The 19,587-nt window shown below is 40.8% G+C and overlaps 1 protein-coding gene and 1 long non-coding RNA gene across 23 annotated transcripts in view; one reads left to right on the top strand and one right to left on the bottom strand.

Moving 5' to 3' along the window:
• The window catches only part of Sdccag8 (serologically defined colon cancer antigen 8), a 205,779-nt gene that overhangs the window by 87,895 nt on the left and 98,297 nt on the right, over positions 1-19,587 (bottom strand). For all 17 annotated transcript variants that reach the window (NR_151682.1, XR_003947261.1, XR_003947262.1 and 14 more), the window contains one exon: positions 12,858-13,000. Coding sequence is in view for 8 of the 17 variants with exons in the window: in NM_001357390.1 (NP_001344319.1) it covers positions 12,858-13,000 (143 nt within the window). In the remaining 9 variants the exon portion in view is untranslated. The remainder of the gene's footprint in view (positions 1-12,857; positions 13,001-19,587) is intronic.
• Gm15423 overlaps positions 1-19,587 on the top strand; it is a 32,980-nt gene that overhangs the window by 8,459 nt on the left and 4,934 nt on the right. For 3 of the 6 annotated variants that reach the window (XR_003948788.1, XR_003948787.1, XR_001779553.2), the window contains one exon: positions 616-689. This is a non-coding gene — a long non-coding RNA (predicted gene 15423). Of the gene's footprint in view, positions 1-8; positions 83-615; positions 690-3,334; positions 4,606-19,587 lie in introns of those variants that run through there. The other 3 variants (XR_865761.3, XR_373733.3, XR_865760.3) reach the window with 2 other exon arrangements.

The raw sequence follows: 19,587 nt of genomic DNA, 5'->3' as shown, positions 1-19,587 counted from the left end.
AAAGCGCACCTAAACATGACACGATGGCATTCAGTCAGGCGGCTACAGGGGATTGCGCAGGGTCACCTAGAGATTTAATCAGGTCTCAGATGCTGATGCTAACCAGCATTTTGCAAAGTTTTTATAAATTCCTTAAAAATTAAAGAATTAAATTTTTTCTTTTGAAAATTGAAAGCAGGTTTTAGTTTTTAACCAGTCAAGAAAACAGAGGGAATTTAAAATTGAAACCTCAGGGTTTTGATTGGTTAAATATGCACAATTTATAAAACAGATTTTTCTCAAAGCAGTTTTCCGGACATGTGAAGGAAAATCATTGTGTTGCTAAATACAAAGCCAAACAAAATTTGCAGCTTAAAATTTAACTGAAGGGATATTTTTAGCATCAATTCCCAATATATTACTAGCCCTAAGTATATTATTTAAATCCTTCTTATGTAATATGCAATAATATTTAATATGTGGATTTTGTACTGAAACTATGAGCTCAAAGGGGAGTACTCTTTTCTTCTCTCTCTGAAATAGAATTTCTACATAGTTTCTGCTATATGTGGAGAAAATTTCAAAACTGCTGTGCCCAGCAAGCTTAATACCTTTCTGCATATTCTTTCTCTTTAGGGAGAGCTGTGTATGATGGGCGTTTGGTCACCTGCGTCCCTGCTGTGGAACGGTACTGTGTTGGGACTGTGTTGGTAAGTGGACCCCTTGGTGGTGGAAGTGCTACATGAGAGAAGCAAACATTAGCAGAATGCTGGTCTAATAGAGGCTGCTTGCACTAGGTGAAGGGACCTTGCCCCTCAGAACACTGATTCGGAAAGACATGTAACCTTCTTTTGGACATTGAAAGGTAAGAACAGAGACAAGAGGGAAAGATCGCTGAGCACCACGGTAGCGTCACCCCAGGCACACACAGGGGCTTGGATGCGTGCTCCCATACACAGCTCCCTTCTGTAAAAGCATACGGCAAAGACGAGGGAGCAGTGTCAGGGCTCCTCTTGCAGAAGGACTCACTCAGGAACTCAGAGAATATTTGCCTGCCTAATATGCAATGTTTATTATATCTTTGAAATAGAAGGAGTAGGAAGGAGAAAGTTTCATTTGATAACAACACCTTAGACATAAATTCTACAGGGAAAAAAAAAGGCAGCACACTTATGTTGCCAGGTTGCAGTAGAGAAGAGGGAAGCCGTTTCTAAGGGCATTACTAGGTGAAGACGGAGCTGATGTCGTTCACATCTTTAATGCCAGTTTTCCTAAAACAGCATATGGGTGTAGGATGCAAGGTAAAACATTCAGCTCCTTAATAAAGAACTGATGTTAGCTTCTCTTCATTCTGAATGTGCCTGCCTAGCTGCTCTGCTTTTCTAAGAACTACACAGGCTGGAGACACTATCATTTTCCCCGCTTTATTGATCTCTGACTGCCAATGTTATTTTGACAACAGAGGATATTCATTTTTCACCCTTTTTTCTCAGTTACCTTTAGGCAAAACCTGCTTTGAGACATGAAAATATTGCAGTACTGTAGGACAAAGACCTGGGAGGTTTTCATAGACTTGATGAGAGAGAAGACGGGTTTGCAAGATTCTGTTTAAGAGTTAGAAGAGACTAAATGACAACTTTAAATCTGCCACAATCATTTACTAATGTGCCGCTATATCAAATAAGTCTGATTTTTTGACAGCACCAAATTAGATTTATTGCAGAAACTGCTGCATAAATAGCATATGGCTATGTTATACCACCTATTTCAAATCCTGGTAATGTTTCCCCCTCCCCCCTCCAAAATGAATAATTTGAGCCAAGCTATAAACCTTCTGGAAAAATAAAAAGGAGAAAGGAAGATACAAGTTTGAAAACAGACGTAGGAGACCTGAATCTTGTTGTCAAAGGCATAGCATTTGAATAAATGTGCTGACCTATCTGGAATTATGGCTCTTCAATGCACAATTAAATTTAACAGGTTGGCTTCTCATTTTTGCACAGTAATTTGATTTTTGTTTTAAGGTTTGGGCTCTAAATTATGCTTAGATTTTGTTGTTTAGTCCACAATTACATGGAGCAAAAAGGACGAGCAAGTGGCTGTAAGTCAACCATAGCTTGAATTAGGTTATTAAGAATTATTAAGGAGAAACATACATATCACCTGGTTGCTTTTAGTTTTCATTTGTGAGAAATCATACCAGGAAGTCTTTTCTAATTTTATGTATAGTCCTGATGCTGCAAACTGTGGATAAAATATAGAGCGATCACTTGGCGTGCTACAGTGGAGAAGAGAACGGCAGAGCCACACATGCTGCAAAAATCAAAGTTCCACAGAAGCTGACATTGAAAACTCATGCAACGAATTCAGAGATGGGCAGTACCTCCATTCCCAGTCTCTCTCCAACACCCAACCCCACCCCCAAGTTTGAGACACTCCAACTCAATTCTCCCTTTTGAACAAAAGTTTCAGTGCGTCCATCGATGGGAAAGGCATTGCAAGGTCTTCCCGCAGACCAATGGGCACACCGCTGCACACACCGTGGCACTGAGCTACCCCGCAGGCTCCCTCTCTGTGGTCAGTCTTCCCAGCTGCCCTATCTGTTACTGTCTGATTAGTTCTGCTAAGGAGCCCCTCCCCTGCCAGCTTTCAGTGCCATCTGTTCCACACAAGATGGCTGCTGCCCAGCAACCTAACACTGCCCTCCTACCTGGCACCCGGCTACCATCCTTACCCCAAAGTGCTAACACAGGTTCTCGCTGCTGGCAGAGTCAGGGTTTCATTACTACTACTTTGACAAGTGCAGGGTTGTTTGTAATTTCTCTTTTATCCTGATTTTGATTGTACAACCACCTCCCACTGATTCAGTTTGCTTCAGTTTTGTTGCTCACAGATTTCACTCTCCACATTAATCTCCCTCTGGCATGTTACTGCATCTGTTCCCTTTTTTATTATTAATTTTCAAATTCCCACCATTTTTGACAAAAAGGAGGTAATCTACACTCTGTTTCTGCCCATTTCATTTTCTTTAATTTGGAAGATAAGTATGAAAGCATGCCAAAGAAGTTAATTCTCCGTTAACAGTTTGTTTTCTGGCATCCCTAAGCCTTTGTATATGAAAGACAGATAGGATAAATGTTGACAAAATCACAGCAACAGAGTCGGACCATTCCTGACTCTAATGGAAAGCAAGCACATAAAGCAACATCTAAGATGTTTTTAGTGCTAGGAGTCGTCTCCAGCACCGTGACTCCCTCTACTTTTACAGATAATTTTTTTGTGAAAGTCAGCCTGGGTGCAGGATCAAAATTTGGGTTCCTCTATAGTTCTGACATGGGCTTTCTTTTTGTTGTAGATGGATTTCATTGTTCCTTAATAGGATTATCATCCTTTCTCGGCTGAAACATTGCTGACCAATTCAACCACTAAGGATTCTGAATAGATGTCTTCTTTCAGGGAGAGAAAGAACCCAAGTGCCAGCAGTGCTCACAGGAGAACTTAAGGAGCCCTGGGCTGCAACGCTGCTGCCATTAGCAAAGGACAATATCAGGAAGGAAAGGATGGCTTTCCCTCTAAAGACAAAGACTAAAGTTAGAAAAGAGGGAGTACTCTCTGTAGCCTTAATTTGTCAACGCTATAACCTTGCCAACAAGGGCTACCTAGAGTAATGGATCATGCCCTCAACTAGCCTCAAGTTTTCTAGACTGAACATTGTGACGGCTGATTACCATCATCATCATCTTTTTATATGAATTCGTTTTAAAGCATTGAAGTCTCTGAACAAGCAGAAGCATAGAAGCACAGCCCCTCTCTCTAATTTACAGAACTTTGTGTTAACATGATTTTACATATCCATGCATCCTCATCAAGACTCAGATATGATTTCTAGAAAATGAAGGGCAGTTGACAGAACAAGGATGTGTCTAAATCAAGGAGAGCCAGCCTGCTGAAGCAAACTGAGTCAGCTTCCAGAAGGCAGGCAAGGGCAACCTGCTTACCCACTAGGGACATGGTACTTTGTTTTTAGATGTCATGTCCAAGTAGAAGTGCAGTCATATAAAATTCCCCTTCTACCTCTGGGTCCATTCTTTGGGTAAATCTTTTAGTCAGAAACAGGCTCCGGTAAAGACAACAATGTTTTCAAGGCTGACTTTTTAAGAGTACCTTTTCTGCAGAAGGAATCCCCCCTCGACCTCAAAACCCAAGCAACCCATTTTTCTTTCCTGGTAAACTCCAGGACATGAGAAAGAGACTCAGTTCTCTCCGAGGTGATGGAAGCATGCTGGAGGCCACACGGAGCCACTGTGGAACAGACTTCACTTAGCTAGCCGTCTGCCTTACAGGCTGCTTCCCGAATGTTGCTTTAACCTATTAGTACTTGCTCCGGCCTGAAACTGACTGCATTCCACCCCCAACCCCAATTGCGGGCTTATATGGTGTAACTGTGAGCAGTGTGTTCCCCATGAGGCTGACTTCAGTCTGTGTCAGGTCACAGAGGAGAATGAAGCATTTCCCAGTCTCTTAAACCATCTTAAGAGTCTTAATAAACTTCATGTCTTGGATTTATCAATCAATGACTCACTGTGTAATAAGCACGTGGTTATTAAATAAAAAAGGAGTGCTATCTAACAACTGACCTACTAAACAAAGCCATGGAGGAGGGAGGAGGTGGGTGAGAAGAAATTAAACACCATTAAGCCAATGACTTGTTCCCTTCCCTCCATGGATCTTACAGTAGTATGGGAGGACAGAACTTTCTTTTAGAAACGCTGACTTGGGAACATTATTTTACCACATGCTGCTACCTTTCCCCTTCTATTTTCATTGAACTTGATGCTCCTTGTTGTTGAGTCAGGCAAGTGGTGTGGGCAATACGCTCTTGGTTTCCTCTGGGCTTCTTCAGAAGATGAGTTGGCTGCCTCAGCCGCCATGCTCCAGGCTGTGGGCCTGTGTGGCAGGGGAGAGGAGAGCACCCCCAGCGTCGATGTTCATTGCACACACATTTGGGCGGTGCAGAACTGAGAGCAGCGAGCCAGGGAACATTGAGCAGAACCTGCAGACACACATTTGCTGGCAGCCTCTCGCTCAAGTCTCTCTGCCCAGGGCCACTCTGAGACCAGGGTGTCTCGCCTGTCAGACAGGTGGAGAGACCACGCATAGGCAGTGTGGGGTCCACCAGAGCAAAATGGAATGCCTCTGTTTTCCTGGCTCCTTGACAGCCTACTTTCCCTGATACTGGGTGGGGGAGGAAAAGAGGATGCAATTTATAACAGCACCAAGGCCATCTATTTTGAGCCTTGAAGATGTTGGTTGCACATATATTCATTTAAAATTATTTTTGACACGTTCTCTGCTTAATTTATTCATGAAAGGAGTACAAGAGGGGGAAATGAGCTTAACTTTTAAATGGAAACTTTAGGCTAAAAATTCTTGAATAAAACGCAAGAGGAAAAAAACTGAAGTTAACCATGCAACATAAAGAAATACATTGATGCTAAGTGTCTTCTTCAAATGAGCCCAGTGGGGCTCAGGGCTGGGACCTAAACAAACTGATAAATGCTATTCTTTTTCCTTTTTTCCCCTTAATAGAAAAGAGCAGAGGTAAATTTATGTTAAACACCTGATGCCACGCTTGGTGTGGGGGGACTGGAAATAAAGAGAGAGCTTGGTTCTGGCCACCAAGCTTAGATTTTACAACCCTAAAAAACCCTTAAATACCTAGCTCTAAACTATGGGTTTTTAAATTTTTTTTATACATGTGTGTGTGTGTGTGTGTGTGTGTGTGTGTGTGTGACTGTGGCATCTACTGGCCAACTTCAAACCCTCCATTTCTTTCCCTTCCTCATTGTAATTCCAAGCTTCCCCTTCTAAGACTCATCTTCTTCATCTATTAAGGGATGTTCTCAATCTAGCTCTATGTTAGCACTGAGACAGAGAGCATCTCAAACTTCTTGTACTCAACCAGATTTCTTTGAGCTCCTGCTCATTTGTAAATCACTAGTTTTGTAAAAATGCAATACACTAAATATATATGCTCATTAATTGAACTGCTTATCAATTGTTTAAAAATGATACCCACTCCAGTTTTAAAAGCTTACTCATTACCTGTTGTGGCCATTTAAATGTACATAGGTGCTATGGGTATGTGTAGCTCAGTGGTCACTGTGTTCATAGCATGCATAAGGCCAGGCTGGAATTCAATCCCTAATGCAAAATAAGAAAAGAAGGGCGGAGGAAGTAGAAATGAAATGTGTCTATACATAGCTATATTGGTTTCTATACTGACACAGTGTTTATGTTTCTCACGTCATAGACTAGCAGCAAGCAGACACTGCTATACGGAACCAGACAGTGTGCGGCACATGCTCACTGCACTCTTGACTTCTTGCTACTTGCAGTCAGAGCTCATTTTCTAAAGTAAACAACCAAGCAACCTCAAGGAAGTGGCCACGCCTCTTTCCATTTATATTGGCAATGGGCAATATCAGGCTCAGATGAACATGAACAGAGAACCTCTCTTTGCTCCCTCTTCCCACTCCAAACTACTCAGGCAAAGAAAAAAATTTGTGATCATATTTTAAAACTGACAGGGACAACGGAGCAGACACCCACTTGCTCTTTTTTTACCCAGGGTCCTTCACACCTTGCCCCCTAGTGATATAACTTCCTCTTGGCAAAGTGTGACTTTCCCCTGGCCTGCAGAACACCATATCCCAAAGGCATGCATGTGCATCTAGACACAATTCGCTTCTAAGGGAGTAATCATGGAAATGGAGATTTTTAAAGTGAAGTTTGGGAAGTCATACTTTTGAAATTTGAAATCAAAGGCATCTCCTTTGTCTTCAGTTTCAGAATGAAGGATTTGATCTGTGAGAGAGAAAAGTCCGAGCAAATGAGCTCTGCCATGGATGGTTCGCTCTGGCGCCACAGTGGTGCTGGTGCCAGTCACCAGTCCTAGAACGAGGAGAGCCAGCCGCACTTGCACAGTTTCTTCCTCTGAGGATTTCTAAGGACTCAGCAAGTCTTGACCCCTGCTGGTAGATTGAGCAGTCAAACTAATTCAAGAAAGCATTTGTAGCAGTTATTATCTGGACGCTGAACATCAGTCACTTCAGCTTCTAGAATGCTCTAGAAAGAAATTCTTAATCACCTTTTGTTCCAGTAAACCTGTCCATGACAGCAGGATAGCCTTGTGACTTCTCTGCTGTAGCATTTTTCAATTTTAAAATGATTTAAAAGCTCAACCTGCTATCAATTTAGGTCAGAGATCAGATCTTCCCATATGGGCCATAAAAGTAGGTCAGAGCAAAATGATCATTTATTAGTCTCTCACTTAGACTGTTGCTCTGAGAATCCTTTGAAAAATTACTTATGCAAAAGGGGACATAAGGACTTTCATGACAGACACACCGATAAAATCAGGAGCCTGCAGGTCTTATGATGGGCACATCTCCCATTAGTACTTAGGGCAATTCAGGTCCAAGGCTTCCTACAGGAACTTCCCTCCAAGTCGGATGTGAGGAAAGGAAACAGAACTTAAAAGAGGGTATGTTAATAAGTATGATAGTTATGTAGAAGAGCACCTACCACTGTGAGTAGCTAGTAAGTCACACAAACATTCAAAAATGTTTGTTTTAGAGTTTTGTTTCAAATTACCATGACACACACACACACACACACACACACACACACACAAAATCATATGGAAGGATTCAAATCTTGTAGTTCAAAAGATGTTTGGATTTATTAAAATTAAATATGTACAGGGATTTCGACTTTTCTCCTTCCTCTTGGTAAAAATCAAGTCTAAGAGGATGATAGTTTCATTATGAACAATTTAAATGGCCAATAAAGGGCTATTAGAAATGGCCCTAAGACTCAACTGTTGTAATGGATATTCATATTGGTATATGAAGGATCAGTGAACACTTATTTCTTTTTCTTTTAAATATTTATTTATTTATTTATTTATTTATTTATTTATTTATTTATTTATTATATGTAAGTACACTGTAGCTGTCTTCAGATACTCCAGAATATGGAGTCAGATTTCATTACGGATGGTTGTGAGCCATCATGTGGTTTCTGGGATTTGAACTCAGGGCCATCAGAAGAGCAGTTGGTGCTCTTAACCGCTGAGCCATCTCACCAGCCCTAAACACTTATTTCTATTACAAATTAGCATTACTGTTTTTCTCAGTTGTCTTTTTGGGAACAATCACATTTATCCGTTTCCCTAGTAATTTACATAGACTTACAGCCTAATGAATAAGTGATTAGCTTGGCAGGCAAGTTCCTGGGGTTCAAAATCTGTTTCTATAACATATCAGTTGAATGACCTTAGATGACTCATTTTATTTCTCCATAAACTGGGAAAACAGGAGTCTATATCTAATGAAGTTCCCACAAGGACAGCATAGCTGGCCTTCTGGCCAGTTCCTGGAGCAAAGCATTGGTGCTCAGTGAGTGCCAGTCTCTGGTGTTAACTTTATTCTAAAGCTATTATGGGAATCATGACACCAAACAGAAACTAAAATGAATATACTCTTAACCCTTAGAAGAGATTATGCTCAAGGGGGATGGAGAAATCAAGAGAAAAGAGCTCTGTTCTACAAGGAGTCACTGCAAGGCTGCAGCAGGGAAATTAGGATTCAGGGAGATGCTGAAAAGAAGATAAGGCTAGAGTTAGGCTAAAGGAAGCCTCTGAGGTGTTTACTTGTAGAGAGTTGTGAAAGAAGAAGAGAGCCCACCACTGTTAGGGTCCCTGCATCTGGCTGCATCTGACTGGAAATCAGCAGTGAGTGGGAAGGCCAGAGTCTGCCAGAATGAGCTACTATCCACACTGAGTGAGTGGACCTTGGTGATGGTCGGTCCAATGGACAGCTTAGAGAGCAGGATGGCAGTCAAGATGCTATAGATTTGACTCAATATTTCATCAGCATCTTATAACATGTCTTCATATTTATTTTTAAGATTTGGCTAGAATGTATCACTCAGAATGTTGGAGAGTGAATGGGGAATGCTTACTTGCAGAGTGGTTCTGGACTTCAGCTGCCGACCTACACTAAAATGAAAGAAAGATGTCCCATTCCCATTTACACTCCTGGGTAGACCAAATGGATAAAGAATGAAGGAATGGCAGGGATAAAAACTGTGTGTATATATATGAAACTCAGACCAACAGCTAAGTTTGAATTTCAGTATAAAAGAGTGATGTGTCTTGTTCCCTGGAGTTTTAATTGTCATCTTTAAATTTATGATTTTGGAGTTTTTAAATTAAACATGAACATAAATGAAGCATAAAATGCTTATGAAAAGTACTACACTTAAAAATAGTCAACTAAGCTTTAGTTCTAGAAAGTGGGCTTGCATTTTTGTAGCATTTGTGCAAGTGAACCACTGCAGAAAAGGCTTCCCAGGGAAGCAGGCACAGTCTTTTCTCTTAGGAACAAAGGACATAGTTAGCACGCGTGCACTGCAGCAGTGACGGCATCTCAATACACTCTCCTGGCGGGAGTTGGTCTTGTCAAGCAGTACAGACAGACAGTGCAGGGGAACTCTACAGACTTTGACTCCAGAAATTAACTCCGAACAAGAGAGAATGCAAAGGGGCAAAAACAGCATTAATATTTATTCACCAGAGCTAGGTCACACCAAGACATTAAATGCTTCCCACTTCTGTAGCTTAGTAGTGCTTAGCACACAAATGGTTGCTTCTCAATAGAAGTCTGACAGGAAAGGAAAACTAGCAACATTATCACGATGAAACTAAAGTTTCACATTCGTAGGAGTAAATAGCCACAGGAACTGGGCTAATCGTGTGTTCTCAGTGCCACAGTGACAACGCTTTGAATGTGCACTAAAAGAGCAGCTATTATTCTGCAATATTAAGCATTTTTCCTCATAAAAGTGTTTCATCTGGTGGGGTTTTCCCCTGGGATCATACATGTCTAAGTGCTTTCTTTTCTCTCTTCCCTTTTGCTCTCTCCTCTCTCGCTGCTTAAATCAGAAGGTGTCAAACCATTTGGAAGATTATCATAACAAAATGTTTTTAACAAAGTTTGATTTTAACAGAACTGGAGGCATCTTAGCACTAACCCAAAACTTTGGGAGGTTCACCAACCTCTAGGATATTTTTTTCTCCAAATGCAGGCTGTTGGAGTAGTGCGTTTCTCCATCTGTCATCAGACCGTGCTCAGAATTACATTGTCATATTTAATGCAGAAGGGATCATTCCCCTTTCATAGTTTAAATTCAACATAGGATTGTAATCGGAAGACTAGTGTTTTCCTATTTTGTAAATTAAATTAAATATCATAAACTTAGGTATATGTAGACAAATTTCCTTCTAAAACCCGAGGAGACACTCTGAGAACCGAACAAGCTCAGAGCTTGACGTTAAACTGAAGGCTGCCCTGGGCGCATGGTAAGAAGACTTCCGAGTGTTGAGTCTGCTTCTCTGGCTGAATTCCTCTTTCTGTGTACATTTATATGTGTGCATATGTATGCACACATGCATGTGCATGTGTTTCTAATTCACCAAACTCACAGTGCATACAACCTAGGGTCCTGTTTTAATTTTGAGTGATCTATATGCTTACTGAAGTTCACAACGATGATGGTTTGCACCACAGCACATAGCTCATGATGAAAGCATTACAATTAGAAACCTCACTGCAGCAAACGTGCTCATAATGTTCTGAAAGCAAGAGGTCCCGATCAGCTTCATGTCTAATTTCACAGCTCCTTCGGAAACACATTCCTTATTTTTGTATCAACTCCATCTCAGTCTGCTGTTAGCATGTCTCTTCCTTTTGTCTCTTTCGCCACTGACAGAATCTGCTTATTTTCTTTTTTTTTTTTTTTTTTTTTTTTTTTTTTTCCATTTTTTATTAGGTATTTCGCTCATTTACATTTGCAATGCTATACCAAAAGTCCCCCATAGCCACCCACCCCTTCTCCCCTACCCACCCACTCCCCTTTTATGGCCCTGGCGTTCCCCTGTACTGAGGCATATAAAGTTTGCGTGTCCAATGGGCCTCTCTTTCCAGTGATGGCCGACTAGGCCATCTTTTGATGCATATGCAGCTAGAGTCAAGAGCTCCGGGGTACTGGTTAGTTCATAATGTTGTTCCACCTATAGGGTTGCAGATCCCTTTAGCTTCTTTGGTACTTTCTCTAGCTCCTTCATTGGGGGCCATGTGATCCATCCAATAGCCGACTGTGAGCATCCACTTCTATGTTTGCTAGGCCCAGGCATACTCTGACAAGAGACAGCTATATCAGGGTCCTTTCAGCATAATCTTGCTAGTGTATGCAATGGTGTCCGCATTTGGAAGCTGATTATGGGATGGATCCCCGGATATGGTAGTGTCTACATGGTCCATCCTTTTATCTCAACTCCAAACTTTGTCTCTGTAACTCCTTCCAAGGGTGTTTTGCTCCCACTTCTAAGGAGGGGCATAGTGTTCACACTTCAGTCTTCATTTTTCTTGAGTTTCATGTGTTTAGGAAATTGTATCTTATATCTTGGGTATCTTAGGTTTTGGGCTAATATCCACTTATCAGTGAGTACATATTGTGTGAGTTCCTTTGTGAATGTGTTACCTCACTCAGGATGATGCCCTCCAGGTCCATCCATTTGGCCAGGAATTTCATAAATTCATTCTTTTTAATAGCTGAGTAGTACTCCATTGTGTAGATGTACCACATCTTCTGTATCCATTCCTCTGTTGAGGGGCATCTGGGTTCCTTCCAGCTTCTGGCTATTATAAATAAGGCTGCTATGAACATAGTGGAGCATGTGTCCTTCTTACCAGTTGGGGCATCTTCTGGATATATGCCCAGGAGAGGTATTGCTGGATCCTCCGGTAGTACTATATCCAGTTTTCTGAGGAACCGCCAGACTGATCTCCAGAGTGGTTGTACAAGCCTGCAATCCCACCAACAATGGAGGAGTGTTCCTCTTTCTCCACATCCTCGCCAGCATCTGCTGTCACCTGAATTTTTGATCTTAGCCATTCTGACTGGTGTGAGGTGGAATCTCAGGGTTGTTTTGATTTGCATTTCCCTGATGATTAAGGATGTTGAGCATTTTTTCAGGTGCTTCTCTGCCATTCGGTATTCCTCAGGTGAGAATTCTTTGTTCAGTTCTGAGCCCCATTTTTTAATGGGGTGATTTGATTTTCTGAAGTCCACCTTCTTGAGTTCTTTATATATGTTGGATATTAGTCCCCTATCTGATTTAGGATAGGTAAAGATCCTTTCCCAATCTGTTGGTGGTCTTTTTGTCCTATTGACGGTGTCTTTTGCCTTGCAGAAACTTTGGAGTTTCATTAGGTCCCATTTGTCAATTCTCGATCTTACAGAGCAAGCCATTGCTGTTCTGTTCAGGAATCTTTCCCCTGTACCCATATCTTCAAGGCTTTTCCCCACTTTCTCCTCTATAAGTTTCAGTGTCTCTGGTTTTATGTGAAGTTCCTTGATCCACTTAGATTTGACCTTAGTACAAGGAGATAAGTATGGATCGAGAATCTGCTTATTTTCATAAATATATTTCCTCATGGTCTTTCTTCAACATTTTTTATTAGATATAGAATTAGTGGTGGTAGTGGCAGAAATGTCATTTGCTTCTATCGATAAGGAACCACTGAAACATTTGAGCACTGCAGACAAACGCTTTTGTAATACACCAGTGAGTCCCTGCCACACTCGTCATTCACGAGTCTGGCTGTTTTGCTTGCCACATCTCCACTTTCCGTAATATGCCTGAAAGCTGTGTGTGAATTGAATGACTAAGAGTAACAACTGTTGGGAGCCTGTGGCAGAGCCCGGTGGGCTGCACTGGGTGCTGAGTGTGTAACGTGATTAGGGCATACCTGGTGAGGTGCAGTTGGCGCTCGGCCTCGCCCAGCAGCTCTGTGACTCGCAGGCACTCCTGTCTGGCCCGAGCTGCCTTCTGCTGCTCCTGTTCCACATGCTGCTCGCTTTCGCTCAGTTCTAGTCTCAACTTCTCTATTTCCTTAGGCAGACAGAGGGAGGAAAAGAACCCATATTAAATATATACACTTGAACTCAAAACTAGTTCCCTTTCATTTCTTCCAAAAATCTTAATACAATAAAAACAATTAGAAAATGTAGACTAGCTTAAGTTCCATGACAAAGAAAAAAAATCACAACTACAAGTGAACATGCATGAAGTAACTATGGATCGTGAGAAATCTGATTGAAAACATGAAACAACTGAATATGAGTCACAAAAATGATTGATAATCTACTTTCATGCAAAGACTTTTTCTTTTTAAAGAGTAACAGCACTTCCTTTACAATGTAATATATCATTTAAGAGATATGATCAGATACAGGCAGTGATCAATATATGACATTTTTACTTAAAAAGACAGATTTACAGTTTTGTTTGGATGCCATAGAAACCAAATTAAAGGTTAAAACAATTTGTTTCTAAGAAAATATGAAGTGCTAGAAAGGCATTAGCATGCTGTCTAATAGTATTTATAAACAATTTAGGGACAGACTCAGCAAGAGGACCGCCAGCCTGCATGCATGAGACTTCAGAGCTTACACACTAGCACCTGTACTGACAGGTGGGCAGAGCACGCCAACATTACCAGGCATAGATAGACATACATGTAGGAACATGAACAGTAGCTTACTATTTGGTTTGAGGAAGAAACTCCTTATCAATACTCAAATGTTTCAAAGCAAAAATAACTTATATTGTACATATTTTGGATAGTTTGTACATTAAAGTAAAAATATTCATCACAGCGCATCTATGATATTAAGCAAACCAAAGGAGTTGAAGATTAACAAAATGGACTATAAAAAGAAGAAAAACTAAAGGCATATTTTCAACTTCATACACAATAGACAAGAAGCAAGTTTGCTATACAAATGCAGTATGCTTTCATTAATCAGACGATTAAGCGCAGTATTACACATGTTTAAAGTGTTTTGGTGTCATTTACCAATATTCTGAGTGACCTCCAGCTACATTCCATTCATCAACTAAGATAAGCAGATGACTCATTTCTTTTCTTTTTTTTTTTTTTTTTTCACTTTTGTAGACCAGGCTGGCCTCGAACTCAGAAATCCCCCTACCTCTGCCTCCCAAGTGCTGGAATTAAAGGTGTGTGCCACCACGCCCAGCTTCTTTTCTTTCTTATATTTATAATGCTATCTTCAGTTTATCCTATCAAAATTACATATTACAATAATATGATAAAGTAACTTGCTATAAGTTCTCAAATATTATTTTATTTTTAAAAAATCCATACACTTATAGGTACATTACTTTCATGTAGAGTAGGTTTTTTTATCTTTCAGATTGCAATACCAAAAAGAATTTATTTTTAAAAAATATTTTAAGTTATTAAAGTTAATACTGACAGTTTTGCAATCTTACAATGAAGTACAGCAAAAGATGTGAAACATAATAGGAAAGTCAGTAAGTTTTATTTGCTTAGAATTTATGAAATTAAGTAAGTCTAGAAGTGGAGTTATGTGTTGGCATTAAAACTTCAAAACTTCACTCAATATTTGCTTTTACATCATGCTATTTATAAAAATCTGTGCTAAGAGCTGGGCGTGGTGGTGTACGCCTTTAATCCCAGCATTTGGGAGGCAGAGGCAGGCAGATTTCTGAGTTCGAGGCCAGCCTGGTCTACAAAGTGAGTTCCAGGACAGCCAGGGCTATACAGAGAAACCCTGTCTCGAAAAAAAAAAAAATCTGTGCTAAATATGAGCAATCCAGAGACTTGCCATCCTTTCTTGATCCAGCAGGTAAGACTCCTTGTGGTAGATGAGACACATACATGGAGACAACTAAAACACAGCATGCACACACCCAAAAACACAGCATGCACACACCCAAAAACCAAATAAGCAAAAGCAGCAAGTGAGCTACAGAGAAAGCACACGTATCATAAAGTAGATAGGTTAGCAAGGGCAGGAAAAGTGGAGAGAATGAAGCCACCAAAACCCCATGGCTGAGACAGGATCACAGCATCAGAGACATGGGCTGCAGGTCATAATTTCTTATGGATAGCAAGAGACAATGGTTTAAACAAGCAATTTGAGAAGCTTAATTTTAAAAATTGGTTCAATGTGTATGATCAACTTTAGGCAGCAAGGAATGACAGATGAGAAATCCTGAACAGATAGCAGCAATGTTCCAGACAGGAGAAGTAGAGAGACGTACAACAGAAATATAAGGGACAAATGGTGGCTGTATAGAAAGAAGAAGATGTAGCTGGTTGAGGAGATACTGCGGTGAATAATCAATGTGTTTGTGATGCCAACCTGAAAACCTGGGCGAGATCCCTAGACCCCATGAAAAAGCCAGGCCTGAAGGTGTCACCCTGTAACCCCAGAGCTTAGGGGACAGAAGGGTTCTAGGAGTTTACTGGCCAGCCAGTCTAGTCTACTTGACAAGCTTCAGGTTAGGAGAGAGCCTGTCTCAGAAAATGAGGTGAGGAGCAATGGTGCAAAATACCTAACATTGACCTCTGACCCAGACACATGCACACACGTGCACACTCACACAGAGACCAAACAGATACACTAGTATATTTCACTAAAAGGATACAAAAAAGTGACAGAGAGAAAACAAATCCCAAACTTCCTTTAGAATAGATTCACTTGGTAAGCATTCCCCAGCAACAACACATGCACTTTATACCATTTTAACTTGACAGCAGCTGTTTTCATATCCTTACATAGTAAAGCAGCTACACTAAAACTCAGTTAAATCTACGGCAAAGAACACAGTTTCCAGAGCCCACACAGTCAGAGTTTTAGCACTTTCTGCCTCTGTGACCTTAGACAAGTCACTCAACTCTCAGATACCTTCTTCAAACCAAAGTCAAAGAGATGACTGGAGCTAGCTCATGAGACTGTGGTGAAGACCAGAAACAATGAGATCAGCAAAGAATGACCTGGCAGAGGTCACGTGGCTGTCCCTGAGCACTCCTGATTGGGGGCTGAGGGTCTAGCTCAAGGTAAAGCACCTGCCTAGGACATGTGAAACCCTGGGTTTGAATCCCAGCACCACTAAGCAACAAAGCAATTCAATCCAACAAACCTCCCCTCTCCTATAAAAGCACTATCTTAGTATAAACCAAATAAAAATTTATCTATTCTAAGTTCAAAATGCAAAATTCCTTTTTGTTAGGAAGATGGAAAACGGCAGCCTGCTTTTGATTATGTGTGCCAGCAAAGGAGCTCACTGGGACAGATAATCAAAACCAACAAATAATCTCACCAGCTGGATGGAGGTTCAACACTTAGCTCTCTGAGTCAGGAAAACCTGCCATGGCATCAACTCCAACAGTTAGAAGAGAAATCTCTTGCCAGAAATGCCATGCTCCCACTGGCAGGATAACCCTGCGCCTCACCCAACTAGGTCAGCGCTGTTTCCTGGCTGCAGATTAGTGGCTTGGGGATGGAAGACCAGTGGTGGTCATAGGCCAAATGTACATTCCTCTCAAAGCACACTATTAACCTGATGTCTGCAGAGCAGTCTGACACAGCCATCTTTTGGCCAGCTGGGTTACAGGAGGCCCACATAGCTTTACACCTCACCAACAGGCATTCCTCAAATCATAACCAAGAGCTGGAAGAGGAGCTCAGGGTAGAACACTAGCCTAGCATGTACTCAGCGGAGACATTATTCTTTGAATCAAAAGAATAAAATAAAACCAAAAGGAAATCATGACTACAGTAACCAGAAGGACAGAAAGTAGAAGCTGCTATGAATGGCTATTTTGAACCTCTGGCTATAGAGGTCACAGGCCTCAGGGGAGAAGTCACTACTGTTATTCTGCTAAATTGAAACATTAAGTCTCCTAATAGTTACCTTTATTTTATTTTATTTTTTTAGAAAGGTGTCTGAGTATTTTGCTTGTATGTCTACCTGGTGACTGCAGAGGAACAAAGACATCTGATCCCGTACAACTGGAGTTATATGTGGGTGCTGGGAATTGAACTCATGTCCTCTCCAAGAGCAGTAAGTGCTCTTAACCTCTGAGTCATCTCTGTAGCTTCTATATTCTTATTTTAAATGGCATATTACTATGTCTTGATTTATAATATAAAAAATTAGCTATCCTCTCTTTGCTAGGCAACATAGTAGCTGGCATGTAGCTACAGTCCTAGCTACTTAGGAAGCTGAGGCAGGAGGACCACTCATGTGTAGGAATTCTGATAGCCTATACATCATTCTAAAGATCCAACTCAAACCCTCAGATAAGTCTAGCTATGAATCAGTATTCATTACTGATACATTAGTGATTGATCACATCATAATAAAAATTTTTCCTCTACTGAGACAAACATTATTTTTTGTTAATTTTCTTCATTAATATTTTATTTATTTGGGGATTAATAGCCTCTTATTGTATACGGGGAGCATAGCTTGCTTGCTTTTGAGCTGGGTCTGTGTTGTGAAGGCTGGCTTCAAATTCTAAGATGCAAATGGCCCTCCCTGTCACTAGCACATAAATACCAGGGAAAAAAAGTGTATAACTTCACTCTGGTTGCCCACTTAAAATAATTTATTTTTCTAAATAACTGATATGTCTCCATAAGTATTAAACATTAATAGTCAAATAGTCAACTAATAACATTTTTGAATACTGAAATATCAAATTATATATTTTAACTTACTTCTGACCCTTTTATCTGTCTTATATCAATTCTTTATGCCATCCCTAATGCACCTTAAGAGGTGCTTGTTGGTCAGGCATAGTAGAATATGTGGTTAATCTGAGCACTCTATAAAGTCAAGGCCAGCAAGGCTCCCCTCCTCTCAATAAAGAGTTACTACTTTTCCTAAGACAGGAAACTTAAAAAACACAACAGTGTGGTGTGTGTGTGTGTGTGTGTGTGTGTGTCCTTAGACAGCTGCTTACAGATAAACTGGAGGTTTGTCTGTGCATGACAACCTCCGACTTTGAAGACTCTCTTCCCTCAGAATAGTAGAGAATCTGCGCTGTCATCTTAGGATCTTAGGACACCACTGAAGAGCCTATCTGATTTCTAATAATTGCTCTGGAATTTGCTTTTTCCTTTCCTGGAAACTTACAGCACTGTTTCCCAGTCACTTTGCAGTTTAATGAGAGCATAACCTCAGAGAATACATTTTCATTCTTTGTGTCCTTGTGCGCAGTGACCCCTTTCAATAGGGAGGCTTGTCTAAGGTTTGGCTTTTAGTTTGGTGACACTACCTTGAATGGCTATTTTAAATGTTTTAATGCCAGACACTTTGTATTTTCTAGATAGCCCTGGCACCATCACTGACCATGCTATCTACTGAACAGGTTACCTAAATTACTAATATCTTCTCCTCAGAGTCTAGCACCTAGAGTTACCTCTTCTATGGAAATTAAGAAAACAATATGTTGTGTCTTTATTCCTGTCCGTTAGTTCCTGCATGCCCTTACACTTTTATATAACATCTATGTTTATTTTTCATATAAAATATCTATTAGAAAGTACAGTGTTTCATAGATTCTCTTATGTTCATTATCCATACCTCCTCAGTTTCACCCAGGTTTGTTACAGGCTACTTTTGCTAAAATGATCAGAGCGAGAGGGTAACCTATAAAGGAAGAGGTTCGTTTGGGTCATGGCTGCAGAGCCTGGGAGCTCAGGACTGGCGGCTGTGTGGAAAGGGAAGCACAGGCTCGTACAGCACAGAGAACACAACTGCAGCCTTGCTTTACAAGACTTCTCATGTGCATATCAAGTCTAGTCCGTGATCATAGGAGCTCAGGGAAGACACTAGTCCATTCCCAGGGCGAGGCCGCCAGACCCAAACACCTTCACTTTCTCCACACTCACCCCTCCCCAAACTGTCATATAGACAACTAAGACTTTAAAACATAAGCCTTTGGGGGGCAGATTTAAGACATAGGCAGATTCCTTTTTGTTTCTGTTCTTGCTTTCTCCCGTCTGCCTGTTTTAGCCCCTCTGTTGTACTGTAGGCAGTGAGTGAACGAACAGATGTGATGAGGCTTGGATAACACATAGTATTTTATTATGTACTGTTGATTCCCTCCCCACTGAGAGAAGGATATACTAGATGTCCCCAACAACTCTGAACTTAACCATGTGACTTCATTTAGCCAATGGTATCTTAATATAAGCACAAATTGGTTTTATCTTCATGCTGTGATGATTCTCTGAGAAAAAGGCAAAACAAACAAACAAACAAACAACCACAAGCAAAAAAACAAAAAGCCATTATCTAGTGTTGCTGCTGCTGCCCCATCGGTCTGAACCATACAGAGAATATACATGAAGACAAACAAAAACCAGACCGTGGCCAGACAAGCCACAGTCTGACGAAGCCACCCCAGTGCTGTCCAGATCAGCCAGGCCTCAGCTGCCTAGCACTTATGAACATAAGTATTTGTGGTCATCGCTGTGAGCCTCTGAGCTTTGTCAAAAAAACATCCTTGACTTTAAAGGAATAAGGACTAATAAACTATTTATTATTTTGGAATGTCATTTGAGCTTTGAAGTTGCTATATAAAACACCTAAGACAGAAATCTCTGTACAGAGAAGAAACTGAGGATTAACAAAGA

The sequence above is a fragment of the Mus musculus genome, chromosome 1 (assembly GCF_000001635.26).
Source record: "Mus musculus strain C57BL/6J chromosome 1, GRCm38.p6 C57BL/6J".
Lineage (NCBI taxonomy): Eukaryota > Metazoa > Chordata > Mammalia > Rodentia > Muridae > Mus > Mus musculus.
Note: the sequence above shows the minus strand (reverse complement) of the source record. Positions and strands in the feature narration are given on the sequence as shown.